This window comes from Sylvia atricapilla, chromosome 6, assembly GCF_009819655.1.
Source record: "Sylvia atricapilla isolate bSylAtr1 chromosome 6, bSylAtr1.pri, whole genome shotgun sequence".
In the NCBI taxonomy this organism is placed as follows: Eukaryota; Metazoa; Chordata; class Aves; order Passeriformes; family Sylviidae; genus Sylvia; species Sylvia atricapilla.
In genome coordinates, this window is record NC_089145.1 from 338974 (window position 1) to 356539 (window position 17566).

General features: G+C 51.6%; 2 protein-coding genes, 2 long non-coding RNA genes and 1 pseudogene across 4 annotated transcripts; 1 reads left to right on the forward strand and 4 right to left on the reverse strand.

Moving 5' to 3' along the window:
• Positions 1-2125: 2125 nt before the first annotated feature.
• LOC136362091 (uncharacterized) lies at positions 2126-8003 on the reverse strand. The gene is made up of 2 exons (XR_010743733.1): positions 7767-8003; positions 2126-2225 (listed from the first exon to the last, which is right to left on the reverse strand). It is a non-coding gene; the product is annotated as an uncharacterized lncRNA (long non-coding RNA).
• LOC136362092 (uncharacterized) lies at positions 2203-13321 on the forward strand. The gene is made up of 3 exons (XR_010743734.1): positions 2203-2315; positions 7859-8001; positions 13173-13321. It is a non-coding gene; the product is annotated as an uncharacterized lncRNA (long non-coding RNA).
• Positions 2282-4689, reverse strand: LOC136362081 (proto-oncogene Mas-like). Its single transcript, XM_066320348.1, has 2 exons — positions 4597-4689; positions 2282-4350 (listed from the first exon to the last, which is right to left on the reverse strand). Exon 2 carries the CDS (start codon positions 4238-4240, stop codon positions 3320-3322), a length of 921 nt encoding a protein of 306 aa, XP_066176445.1. The 5' UTR covers positions 4241-4350; positions 4597-4689; the 3' UTR covers positions 2282-3319.
• Positions 8122-10392, reverse strand: LOC136362076 (mas-related G-protein coupled receptor member H-like; annotated as a pseudogene).
• Positions 13322-13829: 508 nt separating the features above from the next.
• LOC136362084 (proto-oncogene Mas-like) lies at positions 13830-15362 on the reverse strand. Its single transcript, XM_066320350.1, is given in 6 exon segments — positions 13830-14137; positions 14140-14175; positions 14178-14402; positions 14405-14801; positions 14803-15050; positions 15298-15362. Coding segments are annotated over 5 exon segments (912 nt in total). The 5' UTR covers positions 14941-15050; positions 15298-15362; the 3' UTR covers positions 13830-14021.
• Positions 15363-17566: the final 2204 nt, after the last annotated feature.

Consider the following 17566-nt stretch of genomic DNA (forward strand, 5'->3'; position numbering starts at 1 on the left):
TCCAGAGGGACGGCCAGAGACACCACACCCACAACAGTAACAAGCCATAGATAGCCTCGGTTAAGCCAACCCCACATTTTCACATATCCCACTCTTCCCACAGGGCTGCTCCTTTGTCCCGCCTGCCCGGAGTTTGGCACTCCTCCTGCCTTTGACTCCCTGCAGTGGTCCCAGCTCAGCATTGCAGCTTTCAGCATTAACACAAAACTCACATTAGAAACACTCCAAACCTTAACAGAGCTTCTTTTAACATCATAACACACATAAGATTCGTTCAAGATTTGTGAGAGCCAACCACCATAACACCTGTTTATAACACTGGGGAATGGCTCTTCCTTTTCCGCTAATTAGAAACACTCCTTTCTAGAACAGTGTCCCATTCTTCACTGTCCTTCTCTCACCTGACAGGGTTCTACCATTCCTCATTTCTCTTCCCTGAGGGGCCAGTGTCCCTCCAGCAGCAGAGGGCTGCTGGTGGCACTGGTGGCACTGCAATGCTGGCAGTGCTGGCAGTGCTGCCTGTCAGAAACAACTCCCATTCTGGGAAGAGCTCCAGAATCGTTGCCAAAACCTGCCCTGGGCTCATGGGAGCACCCCTGGGCCATGGGCTCCCATTTCTCTCATTGCACTGCAGGCTCCCACAGCCCAAGGCAAGGACAGCCATCAGCTGCTTGCAGCCAGACTGTCAGCACTTAGAGCCCACCCCAATTCCTGCCAATGCCCTTGAGGATGCAATCCCAGCTATTAGAGACCAGGCTGCTGTGAACCCCCTTCCAGCCCTTCACCAGAGCTCCTCCTCCTCCTCCTCAGCCCTGGGAGCACTTGTGGTTGTTTTCACCTGATCCCATACTGTCCCTTTGCCAGCAGGGACACCTTCCACTGTGCCAGGCTGCTCCAAACCCCATCCAGCCTGGCCTTGGACACTTCCAGGGATGGGACAGCCACAGCTTCTCTGGGCAACCTGTGCCAGGGCCTCCCCACCCTCACAGGGAAGGATTTCTTCCCAACATCCCATCTGAACCCACTCTCTCTCAGTGGGAAGCCATTTCCCCTTGTCCTGTCACTCCGTGCCCTTGTCCAAAGTCCCTCTCCACCTCTCCTGGAGCCCCCTCAGAGAATGGATCATGAAGTGTTTGCCCTTGAAAGGATTGGCCTGGTGAGGGGATGTCAGATTCCATAGCTGGGGACACAAACACGGTGTCAGCAGGGAAGAGAGGTGACAGTTCTGGTCCCAGGGCCACCACACACTCCAGTTTCAAGCATCCCAGATCCCTGAGACATGTTAGCCAGGGTAGGAATTATCTCACTTCAGCTTTCTAGGAATTCCTTGGAATTCACTGTAGGCTGCTGTCTGACTCCCAAGGGAGTGTAGAAGATGACTCAGATGAAACCTCTAACTTTCTACGGGTTGTAGCCAAGAGAACAGCATTGATTTGCCTCTTCTCAGAAGAAATGACATTGCTGGAATCCTAAATCATCCCTCTGCTCTGTGTCTGTTCTCCAGCTTACACACAAAATTTATGATTCCAGGAATCCTCTTGGAAACTGCGTGGTGAAGGTGAAGCACTCTGAAATTGTGGTATACAAGTGGCAAAACTAAATTTCAACCAGAAATCAAAATTTATCAGTGCATTTGCTGTGCACAGTCTGAAGGATCCAGGCCAGGAAAGAGAGGGGGCAAGTACAGGCAGTTCAAAAGACAAGATTTTGGAGTTAGGGTTCCTTTTAAATGAAAGAGGAAGCTGAGATGGAGACAATCTGCTTTTCCTATGGGTCTCCTTGCTGAGGCTCTCTCCTGTCCCCCCTATCCTGGAGAAAGCCAAGAGCAGAATGAGATTAGAAGCAGAGCCCTGATCCCATCAGAGGGTGTGAAACCGTTCCCTGTTTGGGAGAGCCCTGGAGAACAGGAGCCAGCAGGGAGAACAGGGCTTGTGGCAGGCGCTGGGACAGACCCCGCTGCGGACGCTGCTGGGGCTCAGCCCGTGGGCTTTGCTCCCCTTTCCCAAGGGACCATTCCAGGGAACCTCTTGTGATCCTGAGCCACGGACAGCAGCTGGTGTGTGTGAGGTGAGGTGAGTCCACTGTGGGGAAGTTCTCCGGGCTGTGAGAGGAAACAAGGTCAGACTCACCTTTCTGAATTCCGTCTGTGTCCCTTATTGGGGTACAACCTGATCATGCCATTTTTTTCAATTAAAAAGCTTTCATAGACCATTAAATGTATAAATCTTGTGGGAAGTGAGAAATGAGGCATTTGTTGACATTGTTGACCAGGAACAGGATCTGTAGCAAAGCGTGGATGTTGTTTATTCAACAAAGTCTGGGTTTGGAGTTACCACATTGGACACAAACAAAAGACATAAAAGCAAGCTTAATTTAGGAGTTGGTGCAAAAGGACAAAGATGAGTTCAAGATGGATTTTGGCTGAAGCTGCTGTACAGAGTCACTGTTCAGCTCCTCCTGAGGGTGGCCAGGCTGAGGATGGAGATGCTCCAGGGCTTCCTTGGACTTTGATGCTGGGGAACCAGAGGATGGCCCCATTCTCCAGAACATCAGCATAACCCCCTAATTCCTGTGAAATTCAATGGTCCAAGCATCTGGTGATGTGAATTTCCATATTCCATATTCTTTTTGGTCACAGGCACAAGGGTTCAGTGGAGTTCACTATTGACCCTGCTCTTTACTCAGAACAATTTCATTCTGGAATGAAAGAATGTGACAAATTCCCACTGAAAGAATAAGGGAATGTTGCTGTCCCTCCCCAGCTCTGCAGCCCTACCTGGTGTCTGCTCCCATCAGCTGGGAATGCAGGGCCGGCTCTGCCAGACAGAAGGGGAAGGATGCTCCGTGTGATCCCAACCCTCTCCTGCCATCGAGAGGCACCAGCCCCACAGGGATTTGGGAGATCACAGCCATCCTGTGCTGAGTGTGTCCCCAGGGCTTAAAGTGTCACACTCTTTGCAGATCCCTCAAAACACCATGAAACTCATCTGAGTAGCCAAAGGAGATGGAGTTCATTCCCTGGGCAGAGGCAATGAGGGTCATTCCATGGGGAATTGAGCTGGGGAACAGAACTGAGCCCAGCTGCTCTGCCTGGAGCCATGTGGGTCCAGGAGGGAGGAGGAAAGCCATGCTCCAATGTGCTCCCTGCAGGGCATCCCTCAGAAATCACCCAAGGCACTGCCCCTGCTCCCTTCTCCTGCAGGAATACACCTACACAGGGAGGGGGATCCTGTGGATATTCATTAATCAGGTGGCTCAAGGAAACGCTCAGCCACTGTCCTGGGCTCCTTCAGCAGAGCAGGGGAAGGGATCACCAGGCTCAGACCCCTGTGTCCATGGGGGCATCACTGCTGTGTGCAGCTTCTTCATTCTGCTCATCAAAGACCCTCTGGAGGGAGCTCCGGAGGGACCCCAGGGAGCAGGGGCTCCAGCACCTCCCTGCCAAGAAATAGATGAATGGTTTCATGCTGGTCTGGATGCAGTTGAGCAGTAAAAGAACCCCGGAAGACACAACAGTGTAGCTGAGCTGGTGAAGGAAATTGCAGAGGCTGAGAAGCAGAGTGAAGAGCACTATGATGAAGACAACGATTTCACGCCTCCTAGGCTGCTGCTCCATGGAGCCCCACTTGGCATTGATGAAGTTGATTGTGGTGGGAATGACCACGGGTGCAGCAATGAGGAGCAGGATGATGATGTAAATGGGGATGAGAGCTGCCCGACAGTTCCCCTGCTGGTGTGACGGGCACAGGTTTGTCACTGCAGGACTAAAAATGAAGAACATAAAGGAGGCCAAGCACTGGACACTGAACACCACGAACAACAGCCACCAAGGAAGGTCGCAGTGGCAGCAGAGATTGTAGAGTTTTGACATATAATTAATACTGCTCCTGAACATCACCAGGAACAGTGCCAAAAAGCAAAAGAACACTGAGAGCTGGAAAACAAAACTCAGGTACAGCATGGGCATGATAGGAGAGCAGGACACGTCCTCCATCACAAAGAGGAGGGCAGCAGGGACTATGAAGAATGGGAATAGGAAATCAGCAAAAGCCAGGCTAAAGATGACAATGTTATTGTCTTTCTTCCTGAAGAGGCAGAGGACAGCCCCATTCCCAACCAGCCCACAGAGGCAGATGAGCAGTGTCACACTGTGGATGGCCACGTTGGTGACATCTATCTCACACAGATCGTCCCCTTCAGTGGCTGAGGCAGGAGATGGGGACACAGTGGTGACCTCCATGGATGGACGCTGGGCAGGCAGTGGGATGTGGCCCCTGGCTGTGGTCAGAGTGGATGGGGAGTCAGTGCCTGGAGAATCCCGGGATGGACCATGCGGCTCCTCTGCAGCTCCTGCAGTGGGAAGGATTCAGTGGGGAGGAGTGAGATGTGCAGGGGAGGAGGGCAGTGGCAATGGTGGGGTGGGAGAGGGAGGTGGGAGGGTTGGGCTGTTCATCAGGGGCTGCAGAAGGGAAGCAGAGGGCAGAGGAGGGGGGAGCTGGGGAGGGCCCTGCGGTCACCGGGAGAGGGTGGCAGGAGCAGAGCAGCTGCTGGAGGAGAGGGAGGTGGGGTGGGGAGGAGGGAAAACATTGCACTGACCTGTTCCCAGTGGGGCAGCAGCAGGCAAAGGGGGTCTGTGCAGATCAGCGGCGCTTCCTGGAACCCTTTACTCCTATGGCTGGTAGATCCAAAGATCCAAACCGGCTCTTCCCATGTTAGTAACATGAAGGAGAAAGTGCCCAGATCACCAGGAGCTCTCCACTCCTGTGCTGCTAACTCCTCTCCATGCTTTATCACCTGAAACGTTTCTACCATTCCCTGTTTCTCTTCCCTGATGGGCCATTGTCCCTCCAGCAGCAGAGGGCTGCTGGTGGCACTGGTGGCACTGCAATGCTGGCAGTGCTGGCAGTGCTGCCTGTCAGAAACAACTCCCATTCTGGGAAGAGCTCCAGAATCGTTACCAAAACCTGCCCTGGGCTCATGGGAGCACCCCTGGGCCATGGGCCTCCCATTCTATCATTGCAGTGCAGGCTCCCACAGCCCAAGGCAAGGACAGCCATCAGCTGCTTGCAGCCAGACTGTCAGCACTTAGAGCCCACCCCAATTCCTGCCAATCTTCTTGATGGTGGAATGAAAGCTATAAGAGACCAGGGGTGTTGGTTTGAAAGACAGTTATCTGCTAAGGAGGTATCTGCAGGTTGTCCCTTCAAGTTATTATCATTTAGAAAATTAAAGGGGTTTTCAGGCATGGGTATGGGAAAAGGAATAATAGTTCTTTACCAGTATGTATAACAAAGGCAAAGAAACAACAACAACTACAATAATAATAATAATAATAACAGAATAATAATAATAACAGAACCAGGAAGCTCGGGGCAGTCCAATCCCTTGGGATTCTGAGAACACCAGGCTTGAACGGTGGAAAATCCCAGGCTGATCAGATGCTCCACCAGTAGTAGCTGGAATGTCAGGGATGTCCTGGCATGGCAGGATGTGCAGGGCTACAGAGTAGTAAAAAAAAAAAATCAAAGCAGTGCCAAAGAGACTGTGGTTGCGGAACAGGGATGATGGTGCAGGGCAGGAGAAGGTGAGCTCAGCTTTCCGAGCCCATGAGCAGATGGTGGTAGATTTTCTCCGTTTCAGACCTGGCTGGGACAGTGAACTCCTCCCACAGCAAGCAGCAGCCCGTGTCCTCTCTGATGCTGAGAGCAAGAGAGTGAAGCTGTCCCCAGCCCCGTCTGTATCTCCCCACTGTGATTTTCAGGCCACCTCTTTGTTTTGATCAGGCACACATGAGCACCCACTACTTAGTCTCCAAGTAACTTACGGGGGAAAAATTCTTCAGAATAAAAGGGGAACAAACCTAACCCCCAACATTATCCACCTCGAATTTTTTTCTCATACCAACATATTACATTCAGTTTAAACCTTTAAATTCTATACATATATACATGCAAATATAGATACAGGCACACTGGCGTGGGTAGTTCACCTTAAAACAAGGTCCCTTTGAGGTATGCATCAGGTCTCTCCATCCTTTTGCATCACTCACCAGGTGCAACCTGGTCCCTGAGCGACGACAACCCCACAGATGGGATTGTGTTTGCTGGAGGCAGAATTAATCCAAACAGTTTTTCCCAGCAGAGCTCTCATGTGTAACACTGGAACCTTATCTCCATCTGTTGTTTGCAAGGGCTCAGATTAAGCAGCACCTGCTTCGTTGGTGGTGGAACCTCCAGGTTCACCAACCCTTGTGGCCTCTGCTAAATTAATCTCCCAGTTCTTCAAAGTCCCCCCACCCAGAGCCTTCAAGGTGGTTTTAAGCAGGCCATTGCATCATTCAACTTTCCCAGCCGCTGGTGTGTGATAAGGAATATGGTACACCCACTCAATGACATTGATAAGACTGTTCTTGAAATGAGTCCTGTTGTCAGACTCAATCCTCTCAGGGGTAACATGTCTCCACAGGACTTACTTTTCCAGGCCCAAGATGCTGTTCCAGGCAGAAGCATGAGGCACAGGGCAGGTCTCCAACCACCCAGTGGTGGCTTCCACCATGGTCAGCACATGGCGCTTGCCCTGGCGGGTTTGGGGAAGGGTGATGGAGTCAATCTGCCAGGCCTCTCCATACTTATATTTGGACCACTGCCCACCATCCCATGGGGGCTTCACCCTCTTGGCCTGTTTGATGGCAGCACACGTCTCACATGTCTCACGGGATCACCCAAATCACAGCTTCTAATTCAATATTCACTCAGTCCATCACAGATACTTTTGCTCAAATCCACAAATCATTTCCCCAATTCATATTGTCCTGTATTTAAAGGATTATTCTAGCATATTACAGTCTGTTACCATAACCCATAGGAGATTTTCAGCCTAGAACCAAGGCAACTTGTCATCTCTATCGCTTAAAAGTCACTCTTCCTTTACTGGCTTTGAGATCTGCATATTATCCCTTTACATGTCTCCAATTTGGCCGTTTCCCCCTCTCTGAGAAGGGTTGGAGTTTAAGCAAGTCTCAGTCTGTGTCAGGACAGAGTTAAAGCGTGCCCAGGCCTGCGGTGGTCAGGTGAACTCTGCCCTGGCAGGTGCAGATGTTTCAAAGCCACGCTGGTGGGGGCTGGTGGGCGCCTTCTCTTCCACCCCTCCATCTCAGAGTGTGACCTGTTCACAGCTGCTCTTTGAGGCCCAGTGCAGGGTGGGGGGAGATCCCATCCTCCCCACGGGCCAGGAGTGCCGGCAGCCGGGGGGGAAGGGGCATGGCCCTGCCACAGCCTGCCCCAATCCCCACCGTGGCCCTCCCCAGCTGCCCACGTGTGACCTGGTCACCAGATGGGGGAAAGAGGAGGTCTCAAACCCACCTTCAGCTTTTATAGGGGTACTATCAAAAGTCAATTCCGTTTTCTGAGTGGTCAGAATTGCGTGTCAATCCAGAACCTGTCCCCAAAGGGGTTCTTGTCCCTTCCAGAGAATTTTAAGGTCCTAGCAGAGCAACACTCTACCAACCAAAAAACCCCAAAATACAACAAACTGGATCAACCCATAACTTCACTCCAGGGAACCTGTTGAAGGTCCTGACCCAGGGACAGCAGCTGGTGTGAGTGAGGTGATGTGAGTCCACTGTGGGGAAGTTCTCCAGGCTGTGAGAGGAAACAAGGTCAGACTCTTCTCCTTCTACTTAATGAGTGCCCCCTCACTGGGGTAAAACCTGGTCATGCCTTTTTTTTCAGTTAAGAGAAATCTGTAGCATATTAAAAGCTATAAACATTGTGGGAAGTGAGAAATGAGCCCTTTGTTGACATTGTTGCCCAGGGACAGGCTCTGTAGCAAAGCATGGATATTGTTTATTCAACAGAAGTCTGGGTTTCGACTTACCACATTGGAAACAAACAAAAGACATAAATGCAAACGTAATTTAGGAGTTGGTACAAAAGGACAAAGATGGATTTTGGCTGAAGCTGCTGTGCAGAGTCGCTGTTCAGCTCCTCCTGAAGGTGGCCAGTCTGAGGATGGAGAAAGCCATGCTCCAATGTGCTCCCTGCAGAGGATCTCTCAAAAATCACCCAAGGCAATGTGTCCTGCTCTGTTTTCCTGCAGGAATACATCACCACAAGGAGGGGGATCTGTGGATATTCATTAATCAGGTGGCTCAAGGAAACCCTCAGGCACTCTCCTGGGCTCCTTCAGCAGAGCAGAGGAAGGGATCACCAGGCTCAGATCCCTGTGTCCATGGAGGCATCACTGCTGTGGGCAGCTTCTTCTTTCTGCTCATCAAAGACCCTCTGGAGGGAGCTCCGGAGGGACCCAGGGAGCAGGGCCTCGGAACCCTCCTGCCAGGAAGTAGATGAAGGGTTTGATGCTGCTCTGGATGCAGTTGAGGAATAAAACAGCCTGGGAAAACACAACTGTGTAGCCAAGCTGCTGCAGATATTGCAGAGGCTGAGAATGAAAATTAAGAGCACAATGATGAAGATAATGATGTCACGCCTTTGGGTTTCCGCTTCTTGGAGCCCCTCCTGGCCTTAATGAATTTGATTGTTCTGGGAATGACCATGGGAGCAGCACACAAAAGTAGGATGAGGGTGTACATGGAGATGAGAGCTGCCCTGCAGCGCTTCTGTTCACGTGATGGGCACAGGTTTGTCACTGCAGGAATGACAGTCAAGAGAGCAAAGAAGGCCCAGTATTGGACAAGGTCTGCCAACCATCGCAGGCGCTCGGGAACGTCACAGCGGCGACAGACCTCGTACAAATTCATCATACTGCGGGTGTACATCATCCGGAACAGTGCCCAGTAGTAGGAGAGCACTGACAGCTGGAAAAGGAAGCTCACATACAGCAGGGGCATGATATTAGAGCAGGACACGTCCTCCACCAGGAACAGGAGAGCGGAGGGACTGTGAAGAGCAGGAAGAGGAAGTCAGCAAAAGCCAGGTCAAAGATGTAGGCGTTACGGTCTTTCAGCCTGAGGAGGCAGAGGACAGCCCCATTCCCAAGCAGCCCACAGAGGCTGATGAGCAGTGTCACACTGTGTATGGCCACGTTGGTGACATCTATCTCACACAGATCGTCCCCTTCAGTGGCTGAGGCAGGAGATGGGGACACAGTGGTGACCTCCATGGATGGACGCTGGGCAGGCAGTGGGATGTGGCCCCTGGCTGTGGTCAGAGTGGATGGGGAGTCAGTGCCTGGAGAATCCCAGGATGGACCATGCGGCTCCTCTGCAGCTCCTGCAGTGGGAAGGATTCAGTGGGGAGGAGTGAGATGTGCAGGGGAGGAGGGCAGTGGCAATGGTGGGGTGGGAGCGGGTGGGGGGAGGGTTGGGCTGTTCATCAGGGGCTGCAGAAGGGAAGCAGAGGGCAGAGGAGGGGGGAGCTGGGGAGGGCCCTGCGGTCACCGGGAGAGGGTGGCAGGAGCAGAGCAGCTGCTGGAGGAGAGGGAGGTGGGTGGGGAGGAGGGAAAACATTGCACTGACCTGTTCCCAGCGGGGCAGCAGCAGGCAAAGGGGGTCTGTGCAGATCAGTGGCACCTCCGGGCACCTCTTGCTCCTATGGGATCCATATCCTAAGCGGCTCCTCCCAGGTCAGTGACACGAAGGAGAAAGTGCCCACATCACCAGGAGATCCCCATTCCTGTTCTGCTTGCTCTTCTCCATGCCCTGTCCTGGTGCTGCTTCCCAAGCCTCGCTGCAGTCACGGGGGGTTGGAAATTGCATCTTTGGCTATGTGAGGATTTCACTTCCTCAGAGTTATTAATTATTTTCTTCTACAGAGAAAGTGAATTCTCTCAAAAGCTCCTGTAAGGAGAAGCAACGGCATATGAATAAGCAAAAGTTCAAGGCAATGGCACCTTTAATATCGCAGCACTCAGGGAATGTGACCACCAGAGATGTCTCTTAATGATCCTCCAGGATTGCAACCGGATTTCCAGTAGGAGGAGGACACATGGAAAATAGTTCCAGGAAAGTAATGTCTGTGTATTAGATAAGAAACACGCATTATTAACTATGTGTGGTTATAATGAATAAAACCCCCGTTTGTAAAGTGTCACCACAACACAGAGATCAAGGAGAGATCCTTCTGTGTGTCCTGTGCAGGTAAAGAATTCCTGCTTCCTAATGCTTCCCACTGTGTTAGAAAGTTGATTTCAGCCGATTTCCATGTCAAGATCCAGAAGGGAAGCAGAGGGCAGAGGAGGCGGGAGCTGGGGAGGGCCCTGCGGTCACCGGGAGAGGGTGGCAGGAGCAGAGCAGCTGCTGGAGGAGAGGGAGGTGGGCTGGGAGGAGGGAAAACATTGCACTGACCTGTTCCCAGTGGGGCAGCAGCAGGCAAAGGGGGTCTGTGCAGGTCAGCGGTGCTTCCTGGTACCTCGTACTGCTTTGGGATAAACATCCTAAGGGAGCTCCTCCCAGCCCAGTGACATGAAGAAGGAAGCGCAGTTTACCCGGAACTCCCCCCTCCAGTCCCCATGGCACCACCCGTGCCTTTTCCTGATGCTGTGTCCCAATGCTCGGAGCAGTCATGGGGAATACTGAAGTGGTTTACAGTTTTGGCTCCATCAGACTCCAGAGCCTCGGGTTTATTAAGTTTTTATTGTCCTCTACAAATCAAGTGGTATTTTTCTTTGTTGTGAGAAACGACAACTCGGTTCTTAAAATTTTAAACAGTTTATTCAGTTACAACCAGGAACAAAACAAGTTCCAGAGGGACGGCCAGAGACACCACACCCACAACAGTAACAAGCCATAGATAGCCTCGGTTAAGCCAACCCCACATTTTCACATATCCCACTCTTCCCACAGGGCTGCTCCTTTGTCCCGCCTGCCCGGAGCTTGTGCACTCCTCCTGCCTTTGACTCCCTGCAATGGTCCCAGCTCAGCATTACAGCTTTCAGCATTAACACAAAACTCACATTAGAAACACTCCAAACCTTAACAGAGCTTCTTTTAACATCATAACACACATAAGATTCGTTCAAGATTTGTGAGAGCCAACCACCATAACACCTGTTTGTAACACTGGGGAATGGCTCTTCCTTTTCCGCTAATTAGAAACACTCCTTCCCTAGGAACAGTGTCCCATTCTTCACTGTCCTTCTCTCACCTGACAGGGTTCTACCATTCCTCATTTCTCTTCCCTGAGGGGCCAGTGTCCCTGCAGCAGCAGAGGGCTGCTGGTGGCACTGGTGGCACTGCAATGCTGGCAGTGCTGGCAGTGCTGCCTGTCAGAAACAACTCCCATTCTGGGAAGAGCTCCAGAATCGTTAGCCAAAACCTGCCCTGGGCTCATGGGAGCACCCCTGGGCCATGGGCTCCCATTTCTCTCATTGCAGTGCAGGCTCCCACAGCCCAAGGCAAGGACAGCCATCAGCTGCTTGCAGCCAGACTGTCAGCACTTAGAGCCCACCCCAATTCCTGCCAATGCCCTTGAGGATGCAATCCAGCTATTAGAGACCAGGCTGCTGTGAACCCCCTTCCAGCCCTTCACCAGAGCTCCTCCTCCTCCTCCTCAGCCCTGGGAGCACTTGTGGTTGTTTTCACCTGATCCCATACTGTCCCTTTGCCAGCAGGGACACCTTCCACTGTGCCAGGCTGCTCCAAACCCCATCCAGCCTGGCCTTGGACACTTCCAGGGATGGGACAGCCACAGCTTCTCTGGGCAACCTGTGCCAGGGCCTCCCCACCCTCACAGGGAAGGATTTCTTCCCAACATCCCATCTGAACCCACTCTCTCTCAGTGGAAGCCATTTCCCCTTGTCCTGTCACTCCGTGCCCTTGTCCAAAGTCCCTCTCCACCTCTCCTGGAGCCCCCTCAGAGAATGGATCATGAAGTGTTGCCCTTGAAATGGATTGCCTGGTGAGGGGATGTCAGATTCCATAGCTGGGGACACAAACACGGTGTACAGCAGGGAAGAGAGGTGACAGTTCTGGTCCCAGGGCCACCACACACTCCAGTTTCCAGCAGGAGCATCCCAGATCCCTGAGGAATGTTAGCCAGGGTAGGAATTATCTCACTTCAGCTTTCTAGGAATTCCTTGGACATTCACTGTAGGCTGCTGTCTGACTCCCTAGGGAGTGTAGAAGATGACTCAGATGAAACCTCTAACTTTCTACGGGTGGAGCCAAGAGAACAGCATTGATTTGCCTCTTCTCAGAAGAAATGACATGCTGGAATCCTAAATCATCCCTCTGCTCTGTGTCTGTTCTCCAGCTTACACACAAATTTATGATTCCAGGAATCCTCTTGGAAACTGCGTGGTGAAGGTGAAGCACTCTGAAATTGTGGTATACAAGTGGCAAAACTAAATTTCAACCAGAAATCAAAATTTATCAGTGCATTTGCTGTGCACAGTCTGAAGGATCCAGGCCAGGAAAGAGAGGGGCAAGTACAGGCAGTTCAAAGACAAGATTTTGGAGTTAGGGTTCCTTTTAAATGAAAGAGGAAGCTGAGATGGAGACAATCTGCTTTTCCTATGGGTCTCCTTGCTGAGGCTCTCTCCTGTCCCCCCTATCCTGGAGAAAGCCAAGAGCAGAATGAGATTAGAAGCAGAGCCCTGATCCCATCAGAGGGTGTGAAACCGTTCCCTGTTTGGGAGAGCCTGGAGAACAGGAGCCAGCAGGGAGAACAGGGCTTGTGGCAGGCGCTGGGACGACCCCGCTGCGGACGCTGCTGGGGCTCAGCCCGTGGGCTTTGCTCCCCTTTCCCAAGGGACCATTCCAGGGAACCTCTTGTGATCCTGAGCCACGGACAGCAGCTGGTGTGTGTGAGGTGAGGTGAGTCCACTGTGGGGAAGTTCTCCGGGCTGTGAGAGGAAACAAGGTCAGACCTCACCTTTCTGAATTCCGTCTGTGTCCCTTATTGGGGTACAACCTGATCATGCCATTTTTTTCAATTAAAAAGCTTTCATAGACCATTAAATGTATAAATCTTGTGGGAAGTGAGAAATGAGGCATTTGTTGACATTGTTGACCAGGAACAGGATCTGTAGCACAGCGTGGCTGTTGTTATTCAACAAGGTCTGTGTTTGGAGTTACCACATTGGACACAAACAAAAGACATAAAAGCAAGCTTAATTAGGAGGTTGGTGCAAAAGGACAAAGATGAGTTCAAGATGGATTTTGGCTGAAGCTGCTGTACAGAGTCACTGTTCAGCTCCTCCTGAGGGGTGGCCAGGCTGAGGATGGAGATGCTCCAGGGCTTCCTTGGACTTTGATGCTGGGGAACCAGAGGATGGCCCCATTCTCCAGAACATCAGCATAACCCCCTAATTCCTGTGAAATTCAATGGTCCAAGCATCTGGTGATGTGAATTTCCATATTCCATATTCTTTTTGGTCACAGGCACAAGGGTTCAGTGGAGTTCACTATTGACCCTGCTCTTTACTCAGAACAATTTCATTCTGGAATGAAAGAATGTGACAAATTCCCACTGACAGAATAAGGGAATGTTGCTGTCCCTCCCCAGCTCTGCAGCCCTACCTGGTGTCTGCTCCCATCAGCTGGGAATGCAGGGCCGGCTCTGCCAGACAGAAGGGGAAGGATGCTCCGTGTGATCCCAACCCTCTCCTGCCATCGAGAGGCACCAGCCCCACAGGGATTTGGGAGATCACAGCCATCCTGTGCTGAGTGTGTCCCCAGGGCTTAAAGTGTCACACTCTTTGCAGATCCCTCAAAACACCATGAAACTCATCTGAGTAGCCAAAGGAGATGGAGTTCATTCCCTGGGCAGAGGCAATGAGGGTCATTCCATGGGGAATTGAGCTGGGGACAGAACTGAGCCCAGCTGCTCTGCCTGGAGCCATGTGGGTACCAGGAGGGAGGAGGAAAAGCCATGCTCCAATGTGCTCCCTGCAGGGCATCCCTCAGAAATCACCCAAGGCACTGCCCCTGCTCCCTTCTCCTGCAGGAATACACCTACACAGGGAGGGGGATCCTGTGGATATTCATTAATCAGGTGGCTCAAGGAAACGCTCAGCCACTGTCCTGGGCTCCTTCAGCAGAGCAGGGGAAGGGATCACCAGGCTCAGACCCCTGTGTCCATGGGGGCATCACTGCTGTGTGCAGCTTCTTCATTCTGCTCATCAAAGACCCTCTGGAGGGAGCTCCGGAGGGACCCCAGGGAGCAGGGCTCCAGCACCTCCCTGCCAAGAAATAGATGAATGGTTTCATGCTGTCTGGATGCAGTTGAGCAGTAAAAGAACCCCGGAAGACACAACAGTGTAGCTGAGCTGGTGAAGGAAATTGCAGAGGCTGAGAAGCAGAGTGAAGAGCACTATGATGAAGACAACGATTTCACGCCTCCTAGGCTGCTGCTCCATGGAGCCCCACTTGGCATTGATGAAGTTGATTGTGGTGGGAATGACCACGGGTGCAGCAATGAGGAGCAGGATGATGATGTAAATGGGATGAGAGCTGCCCGACAGTTCCCCTGCTGGTGTGACGGGCACAGGTTTGTCACTGCAGGACTAAAAATGAAGAACATAAAGGAGGCCAAGCACTGGACACTGAACACCACGAACAACAGCCACCAAGGAAGGTCGCAGTGGCAGCAGAGATTGTAGAGTTTTGACATATAATTAATACTGCTCCTGAACATCACCAGGAACAGTGCCAAAAAGCAAAAGAACACTGAGAGCTGGAAAACAAAACTCAGGTACAGCATGGGCATGATAGGAGAGCAGGACACGTCCTCCATCACAAAGAGGAGGGCAGCAGGGACTATGAAGAATGGGAATAGGAAATCAGCAAAAGCCAGGCTAAAGATGACAATGTTATTGTCTTTCTTCCTGAAGAGGCAGAGGACAGGCCCCATTCCCAACCAGCCCACAGAGGCAGATGAGCAGTGTCACACTGTGGATGGCCACGTTGGTGACATCTATCTCACACAGATCGTCCCCTTCAGTGGCTGAGGCAGGAGATGGGGACACAGTGGTGACCTCCATGGATGGACGCTGGGCAGGCAGTGGGATGTGGCCCCTGGCTGTGGTCAGAGTGGATGGGGAGTCAGTGCCTGGAGAATCCCGGGATGGACCATGCGGCTCCTCTGCAGCTCCTGCAGTGGGAAGGATTCAGTGGGGAGGAGTGAGATGTGCAGGGGAGGAGGGCAGTGGCAATGGTGGGGTGGGGAGAGGGAGGTGGGAGGGTTGGGCTGTTCATCAGGGGCTGCAGAAGGGAAGCAGAGGGCAGAGGAGGGGGGAGCTGGGGAGGGCCCTGCGGTCACCGGAGAGGGTGGCAGGAGCAGAGCAGCTGCTGGAGGAGAGGGAGGTGGGGTGGGGAGGAGGGAAAAACATTGCACTGACCTGTTCCCAGTGGGGCAGCAGCAGGCAAAGGGGGTCTGTGCAGATCAGCGGCGCTTCCTGGAACCCCTTTACTCCTATGGCTGGTAGATCCAAAGATCCAAACCGGCTCTTCCCATGTTAGTAACATGAAGGAGAAAGTGCCCAGATCACCAGGAGCTCTCCACTCCTGTGCTGCTAACTCCTCTCCATGCTTTATCACCTGAAACGTTTTCTACCATTCCCTGTTCTCTTCCCTGATGGGCCATTGTCCCTCCAGCAGCAGAGGGCTGCTGGTGGCACTGGTGGCACTGCAATGCTGGCAGTGCTGGCAGTGCTGCCTGTCAGAAACAACTCCCATTCTGGGAAGAGCTCCAGAATCGTTACCAAAACCTGCCCTGGGCTCATGGGAGCACCCCTGGGCCATGGGCTCCCATTTCTATCATTGCAGTGCAGGCTCCCACAGCCCAAGGCAAGGACAGCCATCAGCTGCTTGCAGCCAGACTGTCAGCACTTAGAGCCCACCCCAATTCCTGCCAATCTTCTTGATGGTGGAATGAAAGCTATAAGAGACCAGGGGTGTTGGTTTGAAAGACAGTTATCTGCTAAGGAGGTATCTGCAGGTTGTCCCTTCAAGTTATTATCATTTAGAAAATTAAAGGGGTTTTCAGGCATGGGTATGGGAAAAGGAATAATAGTTCTTTACCAGTATGTATAACAAAGGCAAAGAAACAACAACAACTACAATAATAATAATAATAATAACAGAATAATAATAATAACAGAACCAGGAAGCTCGGGGCAGTCCAATCCCTGGGATTCTGAGAACACCAGGCTTGAACGGTGGAAAATCCCAGGCTGATTCAGATGCTCCACCAGTAGTAGCTGGAATGTCAGGGATGTCCTGGCATGGCAGGATGTGCAGGGCTACAGAGTAGTAAAAAAAAAAAATCAAAGCAGTGCCAAAGAGACTGTGGTTGCGGAACAGGGATGATGGTGCAGGGCAGGAGAAGGTGAGCTCAGCTTTCCGAGCCCATGAGCAGATGGTGGTAGATTTTCTCCGTTTCAGACCTGGCTGGGACAGTGAACTCCTCCCACAGCAAGCAGCAGCCCGTGTCCTCTCTGATGCTGAGAGCAAGAGAGTGAAGCTGTCCCCAGCCCCGTCTGTATCTCCCCACTGTGATTTTCAGGCCACCTCTTTGTTTTTGATCAGGCACACATGAGCACCCCACTACTTAGTCTCCAAGTAACTTACGGGGGAAAAATTCTTCAGAATAAAAGGGGAACAAACCTAACCCCCAACATTATCCACCTCGAATTTTTTTCTCATACCAACATATTACATTCAGTTTAAACCTTTAAATTCTATACATATATACATGCAAATATAGATACAGGCACACTGGCGTGGGTAGTTCACCTTAAAACAAGGTCCCTTTGAGGTATGCATCAGGTCTCTCCATCCTTTTGCATCACTCACCAGGTGCAACCTGGTCCCTGAGCGACGACAACCCACAGATGGGATTGTGTTTGCTGGAGGCAGAATTAATCCAAACAGTTTTTCCAGCAGAGCTCTCATGTGTAACACTGGAAACCTTATCTCCATCTGTTGTTTGCAAGGGCTCAGATTAAGCAGCACCTGCTTCGTTGGTGGTGGAACCTCCAGGTTCACCAACCCTTGTGGCCTCTGCTAAATTAATCTCCCAGTTCTTCAAAGTCCCCCCACCCAGAGCCTTTCAAGGTGGTTTTTAAGCAGGCCATTGCATCATTCAACTTTCCCAGCCGCTGGTGTGTGATAAGGGAATATGGTACACCCACTCATGACATTGATAAGACTGTTCTTGAAATGAGTCCTGTTGTCAGACTCAATCCTCTCAGGGGTAACATGTCTCCACAGGACTTACTTTTCCAGGCCCAAGATGCTGTTCCAGGCAGAAGCATGAGGCACAGGGCAGGTCTCCAACCACCCAGTGGTGGCTTCCACCATGGTCAGCACATGGCGCTTGCCCTGGCGGGTTTGGGGAAGGGTGATGGAGTCAATCTGCCAGGCCTCTCCATACTTATATTTGGACCACTGCCCACCATCCCATGGGGGCTTCACCCTCTTGGCCTGTTTGATGGCATGCACACGTCTCACATGTCTCACGGGATCACCCAAATCACAGCTTCTAATTCAATATTCACTCAGTCCATCACAGATACTTTTGCTCAAATCCACAAATCATTTCCCCAATTCATATTGTCCTGTATTTAAAGGATTATTCTAGCATATTACAGTCTGTTACCATAACCC

Excerpts from the sequence above, each read along its gene's own strand:
- LOC136362081 (XM_066320348.1), bottom strand. The coding sequence starts at position 4,240 with ATGGAGGTCACCACTGTGTCCCCATCTCCTGCCTCAGCCACTGAAGGG.